This window comes from Scyliorhinus canicula, chromosome 7 (genome assembly GCF_902713615.1).
Source record: "Scyliorhinus canicula chromosome 7, sScyCan1.1, whole genome shotgun sequence".
Classification (NCBI taxonomy): Eukaryota; Metazoa; Chordata; class Chondrichthyes; order Carcharhiniformes; family Scyliorhinidae; genus Scyliorhinus; species Scyliorhinus canicula.
In genome coordinates, this window is record NC_052152.1 from 175,284,042 (window position 1) to 175,308,878 (window position 24,837).

The 24,837-nt window shown below is 42.4% G+C and overlaps 1 protein-coding gene across 3 annotated transcripts in view; it reads right to left on the reverse strand.

Moving 5' to 3' along the window:
• Positions 1 to 18,205: 18,205 nt before the first annotated feature.
• Positions 18,206 to 24,837, reverse strand: part of zbtb46 (zinc finger and BTB domain containing 46) — a 94,242-nt gene continuing 87,610 nt past the window's right edge. For all 3 annotated transcript variants that reach the window (XM_038803336.1, XM_038803334.1, XM_038803335.1), the window contains one exon: positions 18,206 to 20,619. In XM_038803336.1, the coding sequence (XP_038659264.1) occupies positions 19,804 to 20,619 (816 nt within the window). In that variant the 3' untranslated portion in view covers positions 18,206 to 19,803. The remainder of the gene's footprint in view (positions 20,620 to 24,837) is intronic.

The following is a 24,837-nucleotide window of genomic DNA, read 5'->3' on the forward strand; positions in this document are numbered from 1 at the left end:
TCACGATGGTGAACAGAATGGAGACAACTGCTTCCTTTAGATTCTACACCTTCCTCATCACAAAGCCTGATGACAAACTCCTCAGTACCAAATTGCCACCCCATGTCTACTTCATGGTGGCACAGTAGTCAGCACTGCTGCCTCACAGTGCTAAAGACCCAGGTTTAATTCCAACTTCAGCTGTGTGCAGTTTGCACATTCTCCTCGTGCCTGGATGGGTTTCCTCCAGGTGCTCCAGTTTTCTCCCACAGTCCAATATTTAGGAGGATTGGTCATGCTAAATTGCCCCTTACGGTGGGGTCGCAGGAATGGGGCAGGGGATTGGGCCTAGGTACGGTGATCTTTCAAAGGGTTGGTCCAATGGGATGGGCCAAATGGTCTCCTTCTGCACTGTAGGCATTCTATGATTCTAGGAGCTTTCATGGTGCCTTCACCGTGTGTTTCTTCACTCACTGCGTTACAATAATCATCTGAAAATACCAAATGGAATCGAATTGTTTACATCTATTACCGACCCCACACTGCTACTGCTGCCCCCCCCCCCCCCCCCCCCCCCCACCCAAATCATCCTCCATCACTTAGATATGCAGGCATCAGGACTTTACTATAATTCAAGCTAACCAAAGATCAGTTGTACTTTGTGTTTTTTTTACTGGAAAGTAGCCCATGCTGACAAGACTTTGGTTACTCGTGGAAATCTCAGAACACGTTTCTCTTGAGGATGAAGCCATGGTTATCCTGAGCTAGAGGGAATTGATGAACATCTTGCAAAAGGTGAAGAAGGGATAACATAGAACATATAGTGCAGAAGGAGGCAATTCGGCCCATCAAGTCTGCACCGACCCACTTAAGCGCTCACTTCCACCCTGTCACTGTAACCCAATAACCCCTCCTGATGTTTTGGACACTAAGGGCAATTTGGCACGGCCAATCCACCGAACCTTTGGGCTGTGGGAGGAAACCGGAGCACCCGGAGGAAATCCACACAGATACGGGGCGATCGTGCAGACTCCGCAGACAGTGACCCAGCGAGGAGTCGAACCTGGGACCCTGGCACTGTGAAGCCAATTGTGCTACCATGCAGCTTTATGATTTATCAGGATATTCTGCTTCTCCCATGTCCCTTCAATAATTGTCGATGAATCACAAAATTCTCATTATCATCCTTCCAAATGAAGTGCCAAGAAGAGGTAGGATGACCACTGCAACAGGTAATCTTTGCTCCTCAGAGGCTTTCTCTACTTTCTAGTTTATTTTCTTTCCTCAATGTGTGCACAAGCAGAAGACAAAAGTGGCTAGTATTTGTTAATACCAGCTTCCAGAAACAGGCTCATTCCATCCTAAATTCTGAGCCAGAGATAACCACTCTGAGTTTGAGAGTAAGAAAGAGAAGGGTGGCACACTGGCGCAGTGGTTAGCACTGCTGTTTGACGGCACTGAGGACCCTGGTTCGATCCTGGCCCTAGGTCACTCTTGGTGTGGAGTTTGCACATTCTCCCCGTGTCTGTGTGGGTCTCACCCTCACAAACCAAAACGGTGTGCAGGCTAGGTGGATTGGCCACACTAAATTGTCCCTTAATTGGAAGAAAAGAATTGGGTACTCTAAATTTTTATTTTTTAGAAAGTAAGATAAGAGAGCAGTGTGTCGGCTGAGAAACAGATCTTAAACAGAGCAGCTGATGGTAGAATGAGGAAGATGGCGTTACTGGCTGGAAAGGAAAGAATAATCACCTCTCGGTTTAAAAAGCCAATAGCTCTGCAGCTTACTGAACCTTGATCTTAAAGGACACTGCTCATTCTCCCCATGTCTGCATGCATCTCACCCCCACAATGCAGAGATGTGCAATGTAGGTGGATTGGCCATGCTAAATTGCCCCTTAATTGGAAAAAAACAGAATTGGGTACTTTAACTTTATTTTAAAAATTAAAGGACACTGCTCACACAGCACAGAAACTGGGAAATGTATTAGTAGTTTATTGCAGATGGAAGTCTGATTTGACAAGTTAACCAACAGCATGGGTAGCACTTGAAACGTTTAATACCTATGTAATTGATCATGAAATATGTGGCATTGAGGGAACGTCAACAGCAGAGACTCTCATCCAAAAATTTTGAAAGGCAATCTTGGAAAGCGCTGGATCAAATTATCAGATGTCAGATTTGTTCAAATTATCAATTACGGTTTGGAGAGGCTTGATAATTGGTTGCAGAGAAGCACCTCAGTGCTTCGCTGACTTATACTGAAGCATTATCAGAGATTAATGCCCTTGCAGAGCCAGGACTAAATGCCTGTACAAAGGCACACGGGATACTAGGGCATACATACCCTTCTACCTCCCCTTTCTGATACCTGTACAGGTATCTGCAGCTAAAGAGACCAGGCTACCAAGAGACAAAGTATCTTAGTACCAAAAGGTTATTTCTGACACACAACCAGCCATCTCTGAGTTTGGCCATTCAGAAAGCATAGATAAGCACAATAGGATCAAGAGCAAACAGTACCCATACTATCTCCAAGGGAAGTGTGGTGGTAATTAGCAGATATATATGCCCTACGAGTAGACAAGTAAAGGGTTAATTATCACATCTTAATGTAATACAAACACTAGAGGGCACCACTAGTTCCCAGTATAAATAGAAGAACTCAGGGAATCTTGGGTACTAATCAGTTGACTGTTAGCAGCAGATAGATCACAGAATCATTGAGACCAGATAGAAATAGCACATGTAGTTCTACTTACTTAAACATAGATTACTTTATTAATAGTTATAGTTCGGTGGAGTGTGCAAACTCAATACTATTTAATCGTTATTTAACAAATCAGTTTTGCTTTAAGAGATTGGTGGTTTCTTTATAACACCATCAGACCATTCTGGATTACGAAGCAAAGAGTAACGATATATTACCAAAGGGTATAGTTTTGAATATAATCAAGAAATGTGATAACTTTATGTAAATTGTTTTGCATTCATTTTGCCTGGCTTGGAAGCAGCATTAATTAGATGGTCTGATCGGGAGCTGTGTGAGCTGATATCCACAAAGAAAGTCCTGCATACAATTCAATAGGAATCAGGGAGAAAACGCAACACTGGTTTGAGCCACAGCTGGTACAAAGGAAGATGGATGCGGTTATTGGAAGTCAGTCATTTCAGTCCAGGACATCACTGCAGGAGTTGCTCAGGATATTTTCCTAGTCCAACCATCTTCAGCTGCTTCATCAATGACCTTCATGACATAGGCATAGAATTCCTCAGTGCAGGAGGCAGCCATTCAGCCCATCGAGCCTGTACTGACCTGTTGAAAGAGCACCTTACGTGGGCTACTCCCCCACCCTATCCCCGTAACACATGCACAAACCATAACCCCACCTAACCTGCACATCTTTGGACATAAGGGGCAATTTAGCATGGGTGGAAGCCGGAGCACCCAGAGGAAATCAACACACAGGCGCCCAAGGCCAGAATTGAACACGGGTCCCTGGCATCGTTAGGCAGCAGTGCTAACCACTGCATCAGAGCCACCCTCGGAGCCTTCCATCAATAGGTCAGAAGTGGGGATATTCCCTGATGATTGCACTACATTCAGCACCATTCATGACTCCTCAGATACTGAAGCAGTCCATGTCCAAATGCAGGAAGACCTGGCTACAAAAGTAGGTCAGAGGCTAGGAAATCTGCTGCAATGAACTCACCTCCTGACTCCCCAAGAGCGCCCACCGTCTCCAAGGAACACATCAGGAGTGTGATTGAATCCTTCCCACTTGCCTAGATGAGTGCAGCTCCAACAACACTCAAGAAGCTTGACACTATCCAGACAAAGCAGCCCATTTGATTGGCACCCCATCCACCACCTTCAACATTCACTTCCTTCAGCATCAATGCACAGTGGCAGCAGTGTGTCCCACCTACAAGCTGCACTGTAGCAACTCACCCAGGCTCCTTCAACAGCAACTTCCAAACTGGCAAACCTTACCACCTTGAAGGAAAAGTGCAGAAGATACAATGGGAACATCATTACCTGCAAGTTCCCCTTGCAAGTCGTAGACCATTTGATTTGGAACTATATTGCTGTACCTTCACTGTTGTGGAGTCAACGTTTTGGAACGTTCCTTCACCGCAGGGACTACAGTGGTTCAAGAAGCTAGCTCACCACTACCTTCCCAAGGGCAATTAGGGTTATAACTGCTAGCAGTGCCCACATTCTATAAAAATATATTTTTTTAAAGCATGACCTGGTGATGAATGGCTAAACCTGTTATGAACACTAAAGTCTGCATCCCTTGGACTTGAGCACAAATGAGGGCTTTAACAGGGGGAACAACCAGGCTGAGAGAAATTAATGGTTTTAACAGGAACTCGGGCATCAACGGTCGAGGTAAGAGTATGATTGAGAAAAGGATAGGCTGCAGAAAAGGCTAGACATATGAAAGTTTTAAACATCCATTATAGTGGATTTGGGGGAGATATTTTACCAGGGACAAGCACAGAAGGATTGAAGAGGGTGGGGTGGGAAAGATTTGAAGGGTTTAAAGGAAATGATTAGTGATGGGTGCAGAGGGTGCAGAGGGGCCAAACAAGGTCTGGGGGTAACCATGAAAATGAGTAGAGGAATATATGCAGGAAACGTTTAAAGGGTAGATGTGTTAGCCTTCCCCTCGTTGATCACTTGCGGAGGGTCCTATTGGTGTGGACGCGGCTTCTCCGCCTTCTGTCTCGGTGTAGCTGGTGAATTGGGAGTTCCCGTGTTTGGAAAAGGTGAAATTTGCCTCGAGGGGGGTGAGTAAGGGGTTCCTCAAGAGTCAGTGGTCTGTTAACGTTACATTTTGACGAGCTAGTTGTCACCAACGGGTAGAGGGAGTGGGGTGGGTGGTTTTGTGGTGTTGCTTGGGGGTTATTTCAGTTGGAAATGTCGTGTTCTTGAGTATTAAATTTGAATTAAAATATTTTCCAAAAAATGTTTAAAAGAGCATACCAGAGCTGCCAACAGGGACAGCATATGGGGCAGCAGGGCGGCACAGTGGTTAGCACTGCTGCCTCTCAGCTCCAGGGTCCCAGGTTCGATTCCCAGCTTGGGTCACTGTCTGTGCGGACTCTGCACGCTGTCCCCGGGTCTGCGTGCGTTTCTTCCCCCCCCCCCCCCCCACAGTCCAAAGATGTGCAGGTTAGGTGGATTGGACATGCTAAATTGCCCTCAGTGTCCAAAGGTTAGGACGGGTTATTGGGTTACAGGGATAGGGTGTAAGTGAGGGCTTAAAGTGGATTGGTGCAGACTCGATGGGTCGAATGGCCTCCTTCTGCACTGTATGTTCTATGTCAACAACTAGCAAGTTATGGTGATCTGACCATTCAAACAAAGATCAATACTTATATTGGTGAAACTTTGGGTTCTACTCAATTTTGGGTTAACTAATGTTACCATACATGGAAACATTATTACATTGTTCATCCAGTAAGCAGTATGGGGGCTGTGTGTCAAATTTTTTTAAAATTAACTGATATCAAAAAAATAAAAATCTCTGGTTGTCCCCATCCACTCCCACTCTCCATCAACTAGGCCTCGGTGCTATTGCAAATGGCTCTGGAAATGAGAGCACACGCACCAGGTGGTCAGAATACTGCCCCCATCCAGCTCATACGCATGTTCCCTGCCCATCTCCGTGCCTGCGCATGTGCCCCTCCTGCCCCACGCCCTGTTCTCCAGGGCAACCAACCGTCCTCGCTGGCACTGTGCAGCCGGAGTGGCCGTTAACCCATGAAAAGCGGTGCAGCGAAACAGTCAGAATTAGACAGGAGACACTTACCTCGCCTACAACACTTCGCTTATTAATTTCAATGATGGTTGTAAATAACGTGGCGCTATCCCCCCCCCCCCCCCCACTGAGTTACTGTAAATTTCCCCGATTCAGTATTTCAACAGGACAAATCATATTCCCGTATTCTAATTGATTTTCCATACAAAATACGGAAAATCAGTACGAGTTGCCAGCTCTGACAAGTGCCATGAGCTCAAGAGGATGAGAAATGTTTCCACGTCAAGTGGAGGGTGGAAGGCAACGATGATACCTCAGTGCAAAACATGGTGTGGTAGAGAACAGGGTGGAAGAAGGTGAGATGCCCCAATGAGTTGAAGGTTCCAGAGTAGAGATACTGGTGATAGGAGCCACACGATAACCATGAGGATCTGGGCTGAGCAAGTAATGGAAGGTGTAACTATTCGGGGATGCTTCATGAAGGGGAAAGGGGTTATCACCCATCAGCTAAGTTTACATCAAGGCCAAGATGTCAATGCAATTATCCACAATAAGCAGCAGGGTAGCATGGTGGTTAGCATAAATGCTTCACAGCTCCAGGGTACAAGGTTCGATTCCCGGCTGGGTCACTGTCTGTGTGGAATCTGCACGTCCTCCCCCTGTGTGCGTGGGTTTCCTCCGGGTGCTCCGGTTTCCCCCCACAGTCCAAAGATGTGCGGGTTAGGTGGATTGGCCATGCTAAATTGCCCGTAGTGTCCTAATAAAAAAAGTAAGGTTAATGGGGGTGGTTGTTGGGTTACGGGTATAGGGTGGATACGTGAGTTTGAGTAGGGTGATCATGGCTCGGCACAACATTGAGGGCCGAAGGGCCTGTTCTGTGCTGTACTGTTCTATGTTCTATAAGCTAATCAATTGGCAGAGTTTACAGGGTAAAAGCTGGTAAATAATTGTTTCATAAGATAAGAGTCTGTAAACTTGTATTTCATCTAGTTCATAAGAGTTGTACTATTAGGTTTTTGAGCACACTTTTAATATCAGTTTAATGTTAATGTTACTGTTAGATTTATTTTTTAAATTTAGAGTAACCAATTCATTTTTTCCCATTAAGGAGCAATTTAGTATGGCCAATCCACCTACCCTGCACATCTTTGGGTTGTGGGGGCGAAACCATGCAAACACAGGGAGAATATGCAAACTCCACACAGACAGTGACCCAGGGCCAGGATAGAACCTGGGACCTCAGCGACGTGAGGTGCACCACCATGCTGCCCAGCACCATATTCACAACCTAAACATTCACTCTCCCCACTACAATGGCAACAGTATTTACCATCTACAAGATGCACTGCAGCAAGATGCCATGCCTCCTTTGACAGGATCTTCCAAACCGTACAGCTGTACCACCTAGCAGAATCAGGGCAGCAGACACATGAGAATACCAATACTTGCAATTCTCCTCTAATTCACACACCATCCTGACTTGGAAATATATTGCCTTCACTGTCGCTGTGTCAAGATCTTGAAACTCCTTCCCTAACAGCACTGTAGGAGTACTTTCATCACATAGATCGGGTCAAGAAGGCAGCTCACAGCCATCCGCTAAAGGGCAATAAATGCTTGCCAGCAACACTAGCATGAACTTTCAACCCTATTTGCAAGGCTGAATTGTGGATAGGGTGATCATGAGTTTTCCTAACTTTCCTTCCCATGTACTGATCAAGCAGAATGCACTTTGCCTGTTCTGACCTGAACCACACCTATATTTTCCAGTTTGTTCATTTTAAATAGAATGCTTGCAACTTGGGCACAGGCCCAGCCCCACACCCCAAGGCAGAGCTTTGCACCTGGAAATGGAGGCAGAGGTCATGATGTTGCTCTAAGCCTGAAAGGTCTGAAACAATAGTATTGGCCACTGACTTCAGAGCATTCTGGGTGCTGTCCAAGAACAGCAGTCAAAAGGCCTGGAGTGCAGATTCTCTTTTGCACCGACAAAAGGAAATATTTACTTTCTTCTTAGATTCAGTAGATGGCAGTATGGTCTTGCTCAGATGTTTTGCTCTAAAGGCTAGGCACCAAATCTGTACATTCTGTTTGGACACTCCCTCCAATGAGCATCAAACTGGCATTGAGAGAAAAATAAGAGATGGAATTTGCTTCATTTCATACAAGCATAGACCCCAGACTTAGAGTGACCCAAAAGTTACAAAATATGGGTGGAGAAATGAGTGAGTCTCTGCCTGCTTGTCTTCAGTTTTGCACCAGGGCTCGAGTAATTGCAAGACACAAAAAAAACTTCAAAATTGGAGCTCGGCTATTAGGAGTGAAATCAGGAAGCATTTTTCTCAAAGTCATGCAAACCTACAATTGTATGATGTACATGATGGAATTAACCTTTTAACCCTCAAGTATAGAATGTTGCTAGTTTGCACTATGTGTTGCTGCATTGTAACAAGGATAGTAAATTCCACTTACAAAATGTTAGTTCAATGTTAGTATTACATAATCATATAGTACAGCATTTGATCCATCATATCCTTACCAACTCATTTGAAAAGCCATTCAATTAGTTATGGTCCTTTGCCCATTGCCCTGCGTATTTTTCCTTTGAAGTTTATATCCAGTGCCCTTTTGAAGAAGCACTGGACTGATGAAGATGCCATCTTTCAGAAGAAATGTTAAACTGTGCCCCCCCCCCCCCCCCCAATCTGCCCTCTCAGCAGGACTTAAAAGATCCTTTGTTAGTATTCGAACAGCAGGGAATGTCCTGGCCAATATTTATCCATCAACCAGTATCTAAAACAGATTACAAGAACAAACCATCGCAGAAAACAAAAATCTGAAATAGAAAGAGAAAATGCTGGCAAGATCATCAGCCTGAAACGGGCGCCTGCTGAATATGTCCAGCATTTTCTGGTTTTACCTGAAACAGATTATCTGGTCATTATCACATTATTGTTTGCAGGACCTTGCTTATGTGTAATTTGGCAGCCATATTCGATAACTTCAACGGCTGCAAAGTGCACTGGGACATCCTGAAGTTGTGAAAGATGCTACAGAAATGCAAGACTATTATTGAATCTGCTTCCAATATCCTTTTGTGCTGTGCATTCAAGATCATAAGCTGCATAAATTAATTATTTTTGATTTGTATATTTTCCATGTTATGATTTCCTTTCAAAGACAAAAGCAGGAACCCTTAGGTAAAAATGAATACGATTCTACAATCAAGTAACACTCATTATTAGCCTACAGTATTCCTGTTCATTCAAATGTTTTTAGGCTGAGTATTATGTTGTCACAGATTGATTCATGTTGAAGGTTGTTTTACATGCTTATTTTAATAACCTTCCTGTAGCTAGACCTGACAGTACCAGATGGCTCCTGCTGCTTGGTCATGTGAAAGAGAGAATATCTCAGTTGACCCTAGAGGCAATTCAAAATCTCTTTAATGTAATGTTATCAGCAACTGTGGGTGATGCCAATCTGCAAAATGAAGTTAAATTCAATGTTTCACTTCCTGCCATTTACTATGCAACATGCATTTCATCGAAGTGAGCAAAAATATAACCCATTTTGTTTTTGGTTCCTTCTGTGCAAATTACTTTGCTGCAAACTAGTCCTGCAGGCATAGATTACAGGAAGAGCAAGCACGTGTTAGTTGGAACACAAAAGAACTGAAAAGGAAACCAGAAGCATTCTCAGTGAAACACAAACATGATTTATAGTTGTGTTTTTTCTGTTATTTATGTATGGGAAAAGTATTCTTCATGGTAGAAAACTGACACAATAACTTGGAAAAAGATCAGATGGAAAGTTACCTTTGAAAGGGCAGATATAATAATTGAATTTGTACTAAATTTCTCAATTTAGGTAACTTGGTAATTACCAAGAGTTCCATTTCAATCTATTCCTAAAATAAGATTTTTTTTTCTAAGCTGGGGCTCTAATGGATATTTTAAAAATTATAAAGGGACTGCAAAAAGCGAGTAGTAAATAACTGCTTCCACACGTAGATCAAAAGAGGAAATAACGAGTTTTCATAAGGGCCAATGAACAGGAAATACTTTTTTTGCACAGATCATTGAAGCGGGGACCCTTGAGAAACAATTTAACTTGCTCCCAAAATACACAGCAAGTCAGCGTACATAAAATCCCAACAGTGCAGGATGCCATTTGGTCTCAAGTCTGCACCAACCCTCCAAAAGATCACCCCACCGAGGCCCAATCCCCCACCCTATCCACATAACCCCAATTAGGGGCAATTTAACATAGCCAACCACCTAACCTGCATATCTTTGGACTGCGGGAGGAAACTGGAGCATCCGGAAGAAACCCACAGACACTGGAAGAATGCGCGAACTTCAGTTACCAGAGGTCAGAATCGAACCTGACTCCTAACGTTGTATGGCAGCAGTGCTAACCATTGTGCCACCCAGGTGATTGCTTTGCATGCCAAACTAAGGCGTCTGACAAATTCAGACATCTTCAATAGATGACCAGAACTTTATTTTAAGTGATGTTGCTTGATGTAAAAGTATAGGCACGGGAAAATTGCTCAAGCTATTCTTCAAAATGGTATCACGAGGTCTTTTCATCCACCTAAAAAGGTAGGCAGGGCCTAGGTTTAACATCTCACCCAAAGGACAGCACAGCACCTCTGACAATGTAGCACTGTCTCGGTCTCTGGAGTGGGCCTTGAACTTAATGGTGTCAGAGATGAGAGTACCACAAGCTAAACCATGGCTACAGTATACAAATGGATTCAGTATTTCTTTTTCCCCCAATAATTTTCTGACGACAGGCCGAATTTCTAAAACCCCGATGCAGAGGATACTTTTAATTGTGAGTGATGCTCGTGACTGCAACAGCTGCAAAAAGTCTATCCCAATAGATACGAGACTGTCTACTCCACCAGTACATTTTATGCACAATTTGAAACCATAACTGAACTTCAAGCTATATCATTGTTGAAGAGATTTTAAAAGCCTTAGTGAAATTCTGGTTCAAAAATCCATGTTCATAGAATTTACAGTGCCGAAGGAGGCCATTTGGCCCAGCAAGTCTGCACTGGACTTGGAAAGCACTCTCTACAGAAGCCCACATCTTCACCCTATCCCCATAACAAAGTAACCCCACCTAACCTTTTTGGGCACGAAGGGCAATTTAGCGTGGCCAATCCACCTAACCTGCACATCTTTGGACTGTGGGAGGAAACCCACGCAGACACAGGGAGAACGTGCAGACTCCGCTTAGACAGTGACCCAAGCCAGGAATCGAACCTGGGACCCTGGAGCTGTGAAGCAACAGTGCTAATGTGTTACCATGCCGCCCCAATGTTGATAATTGATAATGTTGTCATATTATCTCAGACATTTAAATTATTGTAATTTCAATGGAAATAAAATAATGGTCGTTACCAAACACCTGCTGGCATATGATTTGTAGGTGAAATTCAATTAGAAACTCCTTGGCAGCACGGTGGCGCAGTGGATAGCACTGCTGCCTCACGGCATCGAGGTCCCAGGTTCGATCCTGGCTCTGGGTCACTGCCGTGTGGAGTTTGCACATTCTTCCCGTGTCTGCCTGGGTTTCACCCCGACAACCCAAAGATGTGCAGGGTAGGTGGATTGGCCATGCTAAATTGCCCCTTAATTGGAATAAGTGAATTGGGTACTCTAAATCTATTTTATAAAAAATAAGAAACTCTTTTATTTCAGACCATTTTAATGAGCTTAGCTGTGGCATGGAAGGTTTATGTTCTGATTTTAACCCTGGTGCAAATGGATGTGTTAGATTAAAATGGCAGCATATCACAGGCATACAAGACAGATTTAACATTCAAATATTTTGGCTTGAATGATATCAGCTCTGCAACACAAATTTTAATTATAAACACCGGATTGGATGGCACCAAAGCCACCACATTGAATAATGAGTTACAAGGAGCAGAAATTCCATAATTCCCAGCATTAGTAGCTGTTTGCAAACACTCCTCCCCAGTACTAACCTTATGCCAGGGTAGTCTCTGAATTTTTGCTCCTGTTGTCCAACCTGGATGTAATTCCCATCAATGCGCAAGAGAATTTCAGAACAATTTCAAGAAAGACTTTAGTTAAAACGGCCTGGGTGTTACGCTCAATTCTCCATGGGGTTTCCCATCCATCCTGCACCTTGCCTGCTTTGATAATGCTTAAGATTACAAACAGGCATAGAATTTGAATCAAAAACTCCTATTAACCTTTGGTCCCAGATTATTTCTAGTTTGACCTGGTTCTGACTAGCATTGAGCAGAAGTGAAAGGAAGGAAAATAACCATTACTATAGTGCCTACTTGTGATCCACAGCAATTCATTTTTTAAAAATAAATTCAGAGTACCCATTTATTTTTTTTCCAATTAATGGGCAATTTAGCATGGCCAATCCACCTAGCCTGCACGTCTTTTGGGTTGTGAGGGTGAGACCAAAGCAAACACAGGGAGAATGTGCAAACTCCATACGGACAGTGACCCGGGGCTGGGATCGAACCTGGGACCTCAGTGCCATGAGGCAGCAGTGCTAACCAGTGCGCCACCATCCCGCCCATCCACAGCAATTCTAACCACATTCTGAAAATAGATCAAACCACCCAGTTTAATCTTCCTGTTTAGTATAGAACATGGGGAGACAAGTAGTCCAGACACAAGGCATGATCTGGGGACCCGGTTTCAAATCCCATGGCAGATGGTGAAATATGAATTCCACAAAAATCTGGATGTCCAGGAAACCATTGCCAATTGTCAGGAAAAAAAAAACAATCTGGTTCATGAATGCCTTTTAGGGGATGGAAATCAGCTGTCCTTACCCGTGACTCTAGGTCCCCTCTGAAATGGAGGGCAGTTGGGGATGGTCAATAAATGCTGGCCCAGCCAGCAACGCCCACATTCTGTAAATTAATCAAAAATACAGACTATATACAATTGTGGGAGCTGTGGGATTGTAAAAGAATGTCAAAAACTAAGGAAAATTATAAAAGTTAAATGAGATATTTTGATTTCAGCATGCGGACAGTAATCAACTTATTTGATGGACAGCAACCGATAGAATGGCTTAATGTTGCAATCATCGATAGTGTGCGTTTATGTAACAAAAAATGAAAAATGGTGCGAGTTAGCAGAGAACGAATTCACACTGACATTTTGCTGAGAATTGGAAGCAGACAGATTTGTTTCAGACTGGCGCTGCATTTACAGTGTACCATAAAGATAGCATCACAACGTGCCTGACCTGAGACCAGAAGGAAGCTGAGCAAAACTCCCTGGGGAAGGTGGTCTCGCACCACTTTGATTTAGAATTAGTTCTGACCATGGCAACTGCTTTGCATTCCACGTTGAGCAGTGGTGTGAAGCAGTCTCTGTTTCACATCGACACTCAAATATGATTACAGCCTCAAAGCTTACTACTAGGAAGACAACTTCTTGCCAGTAGCATTGAAATGTTGACCAATTTTGATGCGCACAAAAATTTCTTGCAACGTCAAAGGCAATCATTTAACTCGTCAATTAATGTGTTTTAATAATATATTGAAATTACTGTTAAGAGTTCAGTGCGTGTGCCTCAGCTATTTGCAGTCACTGTCAATGACTTTGATGACGGACCAAGTGTAATATATCCAAATTTGTTGACGAAAATGGTGTGAAAGCAAGCTGCGAGGAGGATGCAAAGAGGTAGCAAAGTGATATCAATCTGCTGAACTGATTGGGCGTGATCACAGATGGAATACAAAGTACAAAAAAGCATGAACTTTGGTAGGCAGAATGGAAATGGTGACAGGCAGAAAATTTGAGGTTTACGGGCATTTTGGGGATCCTTGCACACTAATCACCAAGTTAAAAGCAAATTACTGCGGATGCTGGAATCTGAAACCATAAAGAAAATGCTGGAAAATCTTAGCGGATCGGGCAGTATTTGTAGGGAGAGAAAAGAGCGAACGTTTTGAGTCCAGATGTCCTTTTGTCAAAGCTAAAGACAGAGAAAGTGGGAAATATTTATACTGTGGAGTGACAATGAAAGATGAGTCCTAACCACAGAAACCCAGGGAAACGGGGTGCTAACAGCCACAGAAGCAAGGGGGAAGAGTGCTAATGGCAGTCCCCAGAGAGAACAAAAGGTGTGAAAGGCCAAACTGCAGAGAAACTAACATCAGAGGGTAAACTATGACAGATGTAGATGTGGGGGGAGGGGAAGGGGGAAGCAAAGGGGAGAAAGGATAACGAAAGGTGGATAAAATGGGAGGGGTGAATATATATATATATTTTTTATTTATATATATATAATATATATATATATATATATATAAAAGACAAGAGAAAAATAAAAGGAAAAAAGTTAAAATGAAATGGGATGAATACAAATGGGTCGAGGTGGGGTAGAGCTAATCATCTGAAGTTGTTGAATTCGATGTTGTGACTGGAAAGCTGTAGCATGCCAAACCGGAAGACGAGATGTTGTTCCTCCAGTTTATGTTGAGCTTCAGTGGAACATTGTAGCAGGCCAAGGACAGACATGTGGGCATGGGAGCATGGTCTTGTGTTAAAATGGCAAGCAACAGGAAGGTCAGGGTCCTGAATGCGCACAGACCGAAGGTGCTCAGCAAAGCGATCACCGGGCAGCACGGTGGCCTAGTGGTTAGCACAGCTGCTTCACGGCGCTGAGGTCCCAGGTTCGATCCCGGCTCTGGGTCACTGTCCGTGTGGAGTTTGCACATTCTCCCCGTGTTTGCGTGGGTTTCGCCCCCACAACCCAAAAATGTGCAGATAGGTGGATTGGCCATGCTAAATTGTCCCTTAATTGGAAAAAATAATTGGGTAATCTAAAACTTTTTTAAAAAGCAACGCGATCACCCAGTCTGCGTTTGGTCTCTCCGATATAGAGACAACGACATTGGGGCCAGCGAATGCAATCGACTAGATTGGAAGAGGTGCACGTGAAACGCTGCTTAACCTGGAATGTGTGTTTTGGGCCTGTGATGTTAAGCGTGGAAGAGGTAAAGGGGCAGGTGTTACACCTTCTGCGATTGCATGCGAAGGTGCCATTGGTGATGGGAGAGGTTTTGGGTATGGTGGAGGAGTGGACTAGATTATCTCAGAGGGAACGGTCTCTGTGGAATGCTGACAGAGGGAGTGAAGAGGTGGTGTGTTTGGTGGTGGCATCACGCTGGAGTTGGTGAAAATGGTGGAGGATTATGCTTTGCATACGGAGGCTGGTGGGGTGAAATGTGAGAACGAGGGGGACTCTGTCCTTGTTTTGGGAGGGAGGGAAGGGGGCAAGGGTAGTGGCACCGGAGATGGATCGCACACTGTTGAGGGCCCTGTCAACAACTGTAGATGGGAATTCACGTTTGAGGAAGAAGGAACACATTTTCGAAGCATTTTGGAAAGTGGCACAATCGGAACAAATGCGACAGAGGCGAAGGAGCTGAGAGAGGGATGGAGTCCTTACAGGGTGTAGGGTGCGAAGAGCTGTAGTTCAGATAGCTGTGGGAGTCAGTGGGCTTGTAGTGGATATTAGTAGATAGTGCATTGCCAGAAATGGAGACAAAGATCAAGGAAGGTTACACAAAGTTATCACAAAGTTAACTTGTACATGCACAAGCAATTAGTAAAGCAAGGAGTATGTTAACCTTTATTACAATTTCTGGTAAAGGGCCATTGACCCGAAACACCAGTTGTTTATCTTTCCACGGATGCTGCCTGGCCTGCTGAGTATTTCCAGCATTATTTGCTTTTGTAATTTCAGTATTCCAGCATCCGCAGTTTTCTGCTTTAGTTTTGTTACAAGAGAGTTGGAGTGGAAGAGATAACACCCACCATTCACACATGAATAACGGATGATCAGCATCCTTTAAACCAGTGTTCTTCAAACTTGTTTTCCGGGGACCCATTTTTACCAACCGGCCAACCTTCGCGACCCACGCCGGCCGACCTGCGCGACCCACCAGTTTCTCTTGCCTTGTTTGCTGCTGCCAAAAATGGAGGAAATGGTTTTGGGTCCCTTTGGCCCTCGTGCACGCTCCTCCAATGGAACCTGTTGGATGAAGGTCAATTTTTTTCCTGTAAAGTTTTATCAAATAAACCCCTGCCCCGAACTTGTAAAAAAAAAATGAATAAAATAAATGAAAAAACTGAATACCTCCTCCCCCCCCCCCCCCCCCCCACCCCCAAGAACTTGGAAAGCAAATCAAATGAATAAAATAAATGGGGGGGGGGGGGAATCAAATGAATAAAATAAATGAATAAAAACCGCTACAGAACTTGTGAAACAAAAAGCTGCAACCGCTTTAAAAAAACAGCGGCCGCACTGCGCATGCGTGCCTGATCATCGGCGCGCATGCGCAATGCGGCCAATTTTTTTTACATGTTTGCGGAATGTGCATGCGTGCCGATCATCATGCGCACATGCGTAATGCAGCCAATTTTTTTTTTTTTTAAAGACGGTCACAGCCACTTGCAGCCGGCGTTATGAAACACCAGCTGCTGCGCGGGGATTTGTGCGATCGGAAGCGCCGCGGACAACGGCTCCGCGACCCTCCCGACACCCGCCCGCGACCCACCCACGGGTCGCACCCCCGACTTTGAAGAACACTGCTTTAAACAACAGCTAGGCAAGGATTCCGCACCTCAAATGGAAGAAAAAAAGGGAGAAATTAAAAGGAGAAAAGATCTTCAGAACCTGTATTGGTTTAACAAAACAATTGCCTCAGTTAGCATAAAGTGGTTAGCACTGGGAGTGTGGCGTTGAGGACCCAGGTTCGAATCCCGGTCCTGGGTCACTGTCCGTGTGAAGTTTGCACATTCTCCCCATGTCTGCATGGGTTTCACCCCCACAACCCAAAGATGTGCAGGTTAGGTGAATTGGCCACGTTAAATTGCCCCTTAATTGGAAAAAAAATAAATAAATAATTGGATACTCTAAACTTATTTTTTTTTTAAAGATTCAGCACACTTCTGGGGTTTTGCAGATTCTCTTGTGCTTTGCTGATCATGTTATTCAAAGTATGTCCTAACCAGAGCACTACAGTAGGATACCTTTAATGGGCTCCACTGATTTGGCAAAATAACAGAGTTTATTCTTTTATTTTGCTGACTTCCACTCTCCCAGACAAGAATAGAGTCTTATTATTCCACTGCCTTTTTGATCTTGCCTCTAATCTGGGCATATCAAGGTTAAACCTAAGCAGCATTGGCTGAAATGGCCACAAGGTTAGTCTAGCTGCGCCAAGTCAGGCCAAATTCATTGAGCAGAACTTCTATGTCAAAATAGGTGTCCGTGTAATATTTATTATAATTTTAGCTGCAAAGAAACCAACTGAACCTGTTATTTTAGAATCCCATCTGACCACTGTCACAGATATTGCATACAAGCACGCTCATATAAAAATGGTTAGGTTGAAGGATTTTTTTTTTTTTTTTACATATCTAACTACTGATAGCAAAATTTTCTTTAAATGAGAAACTTTGATCTGTTTCTCCAAGGACCATCCATCAAACATGATCCGGTGGATTGGCGATTTATTTAGATACATCTGCCAATATTGTTCTGCACCACACTGCAGTGATATTCAGTTGTTTGGACCATTAAATGAAAAATTTTAGATGAATTCCGTGAAATTGCTTACGCATATCTGTATTCCTTTTCAGTTTTTTTATGATTTGACAATTGTGCACACTGAGTATATTTGATGAGTGTAAGTGCTATCAATTGCTTCAGTGTAAAGACAGAATTGACTCTGTTATTCACATCTTGCTAGGCTTCATTTCTGTAATGCAAGCAAAATGTGATTAATTCAGAAATATCCTCAGTTTAAAAATCTGACAAAGGACATTCTAGTTGTTCAACCAGGAACAAAGCAGTGTTCTAACACAAGCAGTCTCATACGGGATTTTAGGTTCTCAGAGCAGAACTTCGAGGACGGCAGATATTTCTTAACTTTAAAATAAATGAGTGGCATGCTTATCCAAAGTGTACATTCCTGAGAGAGCAAAGCTGAGATTCTCATTATATTGTGACAGCTCCAGAACATCCAATAAAACGATTCTATCTAGAACATTACTTCTCAATATTTCCAAATGTATAAAGTGAAACAATGGATTAAAAGTCACCCTTTTGCACTGAAATTAATGAATCAGCTTTTTACCCCCATGTGCAGGGCAGTAATTTAGAGCTAACAGAGAGGAGGAGGTCAGTGCAACGTTAAGAGCCCTAGCGATCCATGGCAATTCTTCATTATTTTACTCTGCAAAACTCCATACCTGGCAGTTTTAAAACAATTATTGCGTTTGATATGCTACTCTCAAAAGCAGAGCACATGACCACTTGTCTGAAAGTACACATCCAGCATTCTCATGCCTTTATATTTGAATGAAACATAGCAGTCAAAGTTAGATATTACAGAAAAGCTTCGAAACGAGCACAGCAATGGTTTGCTTTGGCAGCACTTCCCGGTTTATTTAAGATTGATTTGGGTGTGAGTATATCCAAGCTATTCCCAGCACATGAACTTTAGGCAGACCTTTTGGCATGCCTAAGATACAGAAAAGCATAATCACCTAAAAAAAAAGTAATTACTACATTTACAGAGATCAGTACAATGCACAGTCATCTTCTCCCACTACTCATAACTAACTCTGAATATTAAACACATCTTGAATACAAACACAGGTTTATAATTACAAAGTCAGTATCATATAGAATAATATTCCAAGCAGAGAAGATTTCAACAGCTTTAAGCGTTTTTAACAAATCCAGCTGAAAGCGTGTTGAAAAAATAAATATATGAGAGCATACTCACACAGCACTCTTAAAAACTTTCATCAGGCAAAACTCTTAATGTAAAAGGCAGAAATCTGAAATACAATATAGATTTCTAAAAAGTAACCATAGTTATGGCTTAATTTAGTAAAGATTTGCACATATTACCACTAACAAGCCAAAACATGATAAGATTTTGATTTTCTGAAATATATTGAACAATTCCAGTTTTTTTGCATTTTCTAAATGATAAACAAAAATCATCAGTAAAGTATCCAAAGTAAATTCTATTAAAACATATAATTTGGTATATATTCAGTATTTAGTGTATATTATAACTAAAAAAGCATGTGCTACCTTTTTATCAATGCAACAAATAAGTTAACTCCTTACTTCCTTGTCTAGAACATAGAGAGCTGGCACAGCTTTGAACTTTGTGAAAGCTTCATGTCATGACACAGCCAAAATTAATCTCCACGAGAAGGCCAAAAAATATAGACATTGAAATGTTAAAATAACACAACGCAGCACATGACTCACACCCGCCATAGCAAAGAAGCCCCATTATGAAACACTTCTTAAAATGCACTAACTCAGAAAACTAAATCTATGATAGAATTTGTGTGCACAGAGACGTTACAGAATGAAGGAATGTCTCATCTGTTTGCAAAGTGGAGAATCTTTTTTGGGAATGTACACCTTTCTTGTTTTTATGCATTATTTGTCAGTGATGTCTAATCTATTAACACACAAAATGATGGGGTTTTCACATCAATATGCATTTTTGGGCTGCAGGAGGGAATGATAACTTCAACTATTATAGATTGATACTTGGAAAGCAAAGTTATTCCTGTGTTACTTGATGGCTGTTTCATTATCTCTCAACAGTTAGCAATGTGCTTTGGATCCTGCAAGTACATGGGCAATCCGGATACATTTTAAAGGACGACAATATCGCAGAAAATGATTGAAAATCTTGAAATTTACCAACATTCTTCAAAAATATTATGAAATTTAAGGAGGAAAGGTGTATCGAACCACTGGTAAAATGCCCCAAATTTTAACATCTAATCCTAAATTTCACAAGTGGACAATGAACCTGAAAAATCACTGTGGTGTACATATCTTTGAATAGTATTCTTTGTAAATATAATGTTCTTGTAAAACTGCCCGACTACAATTTAACATGTACATTAGTGAAACAGCTAGCACTCTAAAGAACTATGGTGCACTGATGCACTCAAGAATGTAAAAGTAACCCAAAGGCTACATTTCCTGTGAAATCCATCCAAAATCCTTGTCATCTGCTACAGGAATTTCTTGATTCTCTTGGTCTTGTTGGGAATCGATTACCTCCTTATCATCTTCCAGAATTATATCAGCCTGGGGAATCACATCATCATCCTTCCACTTCATATCCTCCTCACCATCTGCCATTTCTTCATCAACCTCCCTTTCTCTGTCCTCATGATCTTCAGGGTACTGACTTTCCCCATGTTCATCAGGGTACTGGTTTTCCCCCTGTTCGCCAGGGTACTGGCCCTCACTCTGTTCATTGGGGTACTGACTTTCCCCCTGTTCGCCAGGGTACTGGCCCTCACTCTGTTCATTGGGGTACTGACTTTCCCCCTGTTCGTCAGGGTACTGGCTCTCACTCTGTTCATCGGGGTACTGACTTTCCCCCTGTTCGTCGGGGTACTGGCTTTCCCCCTGTTCATCAGGGTACTGGTTTTCCCCATGTTCGTCGGGGTACTGATTTTCCCCCTGTTCGTCTGGGTACTGGCTTTCACCATGTTCATCGGGGTACTGGCTTTCACCATGTTCATCGGGATACTGGCTTTCACCATGTTCATCGGGGTATGGGATTTCCCCATGTTCATCAGGGTACGGGTTTTCTGCAGAAAACAATCCATCTGGAGATTCATCTGCACCATCCTGGTCTAGCTGAGACATCAGACTTCCGCCAGCACAATCCACACATATCCCATGACGTCTAGAGCCGTGCTTAATGCCAACACTGGCTGCTGACATAAAGACTCTATTGCAGACTTTGCAGACGTACTTCTTGTCCTTGCTGTGCACCTAAATAAATAAAACAATTCATAGTTAGTGCTTTTTTTTAAGAAAATGGATTCTACCTAAAAAGTACCTAGTGAAAAAAAACTTGGTAAAAATGGTTTTGGAGATCACAAAAGAGCAACTTAGATGTGATGAAAGAGCAGTTTTGAGAAAATCTTTCCAACACCGTTTTATTTAACCTCCTACAGTTTGCTGCAGGGCGGTTTCCGAGGCACCCTTTGATGTCTCTCAGAACCAGTCACTATTTAAATATATACGCCGGAACAGCAAGTGTTAGCAGGTTATTTGATCTCATTGCTCAACATACACAACTCAACAGGGTCTTCAAGATAATATTCTGAAGCAGCGAGACTGACCGATTTTCCTCTCTATAACTCAAGGGTACAAGGCTATCTGACTGAGCTAATCGCGATAATCTTTTTTGAACCATTGGCCAAGCAACCTGACAGCATCAAATACCAGTAAGCTCAAGTCAAGGAATACTTGCACCGTGGCACAGATTTGAGATTTGACAAATCTCTACCAAAAGAGGCTGAAGTAGGCCATAAAAAAGTAGACAAATTATCAAACGGAGCTACTGATCTTACAAATTATCTCTACAACTCACAAGCAGTAGCAGTGGCTTTTACAGTCCAAACTGTTCTCACCCATTTGGCAGAATAATGGGTGAAGAAATAAAGAATTGAAAATTTGCTTTCAGTTTCTTCAAAATGTATTCTTGAAGAACATTTATTGCCTTCACAAAAAAATGCTGGAAATACCCAGCATGTCAGGCAGCACCTATGAAGAGAAACAGTCAACGTTCAGGTCATAACCTTTCATCAGAACAGCATGACCTAAAATGTTAACTTGCTTCTCTCCACAGATGCTTCCTGACCTACAGAGTATTTCCAGCAATTTTTGTTTTTTATTTCAGATTTTCAACATCTGCAGTGTTGTGTTTTTCACATGTGGTCTTCAAATTGAGCTGTATGTTTACTAGGTTTGATAGATACTTTTGAATTGGAGAACAGATCCGGCATTGCCTACAGAATTAGTTCTGTTCTCATAGCCAGAGGATTGTTATCAGTAATAGCTGCTCTGTTGAGAAACTATTTACAAGTAGAGTTCGCTGTTAAGACTGCTAGTTTTCACTATTTCCAACAATGATCCAGATGAAAGCACTGTGGGTACAGTCTGCAAGTTCATCAATGATGCAAAAATCTTTGCTGGTAGCAGAGCCCTTGGGGAAAAAAAGTGATAATCTGATTTTGAAGCAATGGAGTAGGGGGTGGGGTGACATTTAATTCAAATGAAATGAAGTGTAAATGGAGTGCTGAATCTGAATTAAAATCTATGAAGGTTTTAAAATGCAATAGCCACTATAGATGCACAGATTGATGTGAAGAGGTTATGATGAAAGCCAGAGTATTAGACTGCGTATGATTCACCATAAAACAAAGAACAACACAATGTTCAAAACCACACATGACAAGAAATAAAAAAGGCTCAGGAGAAGTTTCAGAGGGTCATTAGATTAATATGTAGTTTTAAAATTTTGGCTATCATAACAGGTTCAGGAAACTGGGTCTTTTTACTCTAGAAAACATAGACCTTAAGGGAGACTTGATTGATGAGTTTAAAATGATGAAGGGACTAGACTGCATGCCGACAGACTATTAGAATAGGAGAAAGAGAGATGAATGTAAGTTATGAATACAAGCAAGAAACTAGGTCAAATGTCTGATTTTTTTTTTCTTTTTCCAGAGTCCAAGATGTTTGACACATTGCCAAAAGGTGTAGTGGGCACAGATTCACTACACACATTCCAAAACGGGAACTGGATAAGCTCCTGGAGAAGGACGATCTCAGTGGCTACAAACGTTAAGTGAGATTATAGGGTAGGGATACAGGGTAATGTATCCTGTCATCGCTATTATATAACGATGGAACTTATTTTTGACCACTTTCCAGAGAGTTTCCATGCATTTTATTTTCTCTGAACTGGCTTAAGTTTATTTTTCAAATCTTCTTTTCCCTCTGCCAGGAGATGACATGCCTGAGTGGGCTTTACTCAATGGACCAGCTGATCTTTTTCCTTCTATCTCTTTTGTATGATCTCTTATGGCACTGCTCAAAAACACATGTGCAGTGTTTAGTTTTAACCTGTCCTACCTGCCCTGCTCAAGTGGGAATGCAGTGAATCGTAGCTGCCTTTGAATTATTGAGGCCAATTTGAAGTCAATAAATTGTATGCAAATATCCGGTTCTATTTCAGAAAGGAAAACCAGACATTAAGATCATTTTATACCTGTATCTGCATAAATGCACACCTGCTAAACACACAACTCGCTAAATCAATATGCACAAGGGCTAAACTTCATGGAAACTGGTGTAACATGAAATCTCCTGTTTCTGCGTGTTAAAATTGCCACTGAAGCATGTCTGGACATGTACATAAACCCAAGTGTATTATAATGCTGTAGCTATTTATTTCCTGTCATTTGGACCTGGTGACACACATGCCTTTAATGTCCAGCAGGAGCTTGTGACAAGCTGGGAAAGTGCAATGTGACGATTGGAACATTGCAGGAATATTGGCTTCTACATGGTGTTAGTGAGGCCACACCTGGAGTATTGTGTTCAGTTTTGATCTCCTTACCGGAGAAAGGACGTACTGGCGCTGGAGGGTGTGCAGAGGAGATTCACTAGGTTAATCCCAGAGTTCAAGGGGTTGCATTACGAGGAAAGGTTGAAATGTTGAGTAGACTGGGACTGTACTCGTTGGAATTTAGATTGGGGGGAGGGGGGGGAGATATCTTATAGAAACATAAAATCATGAAGGGAATAGATAGGATAGATGTGGGGAGGTTGTTTTCCACTGGCAGGTGAAAGCACAACCAGAGGGCATAGCCTCAAAATAAGGGGAAGCGGATTTAAGACCGAGTTTAGGAGCATCTTCTTCAACCAAAGGGTTGTGAATCTATGGAATTCCCTGCCAAGTGAAGCAGTTGAGGCTCCTTCGTTAAATGTTTTCAAGATAAAGATAAAGGAATAAAGGGTTATAGTGTCCGGGGGGAAAGTGGAGCTGAGTCCACAAAAGATCAGCCATGATCACATTGAATAGCGGAAGTCTAATATGGCAACCCTTGTGTTTTTTAGACCAGAGATAAAGGCAACTTTCTTTCCCAGTAGGAGAGGGAAAAGAGCAATCATCTTTTTAAAGCAGAGCATTATTGTCTGTAGGCAAAGAAGAGGATGAGACAACAGCAGCTATTTAAAGATATTCAGCCAGAGTCTGAAGGGGTTCTAACAAGAGCCAGAATCTGTTCTGTACCACAAGTATTACTCCATACCCTGCTAATTTTAAGGTGGATTAAGTGCTGTACGTTTCTTATCTTAATGTTTAATGGGAAATTGTATAGTTGTGTTAAGGGGCAATTGGTTCTTTTTCGGGTGTGAAGGTAAACATTTAATGTTGCAATTATGATAAAGGTTTTGTTTCAGATACACCAACGTCCTATTTTTTTCATGCAATAACTCATGGAGCAAATCATTCTTTCCGCAGTCTTAAAATAAACTGAAATATTGGGGCTTCGATCCAGCATACGAGCCACTTTTGGGGTCTGGTCTGGAATCGTAATATTATTTTGAGATTATTTTTAGCCCCAGAGTTCAGTTTATCATTCAAAACGGAATGGGCAATTCTCATTGCCCTGCCCCTTGCTCTAATTAGAGTTTATTTATTTTTTGCATTTATAAAATTTTCCTCCTCCTGCTCTGTAGAAATCTTGAATGGTATCCAGTCTACTTTTCTTCCTGCACTGATGTCCTACCCCTTTGCCGGAAATCTTTTGCACCCCGACTGAAATTTGTCATCTGTTTGCCTCTTCAAGAAAACAATACGACACCGAGGGAGTAGGGAGTCTACCGACTTCATGCAGAAGGCATCACAACAGAAGGGAAGTTACGTGGACTTAACTGAGCTTTCCTATCCAACTGTCTTTTTTAATTTGCTTGCGGGATGTGGGTTTTGCAGGCAAAGCCAGTATATATTGCCAATGCCTAGTTGTCCCTGAAACGGTGGTGGTGAGCAGTCTTCTTGAACTACTGCCAGCTGTATCATGTTGGACTACCCATGGTGATGTTTAGAGGGGTGTTCCAGGATTTGGCCCAGCAACAATGAAGGAATGGCAATATGTTTACAAATCAGGATGGTGCGAGACTTAATAATAAATGTTG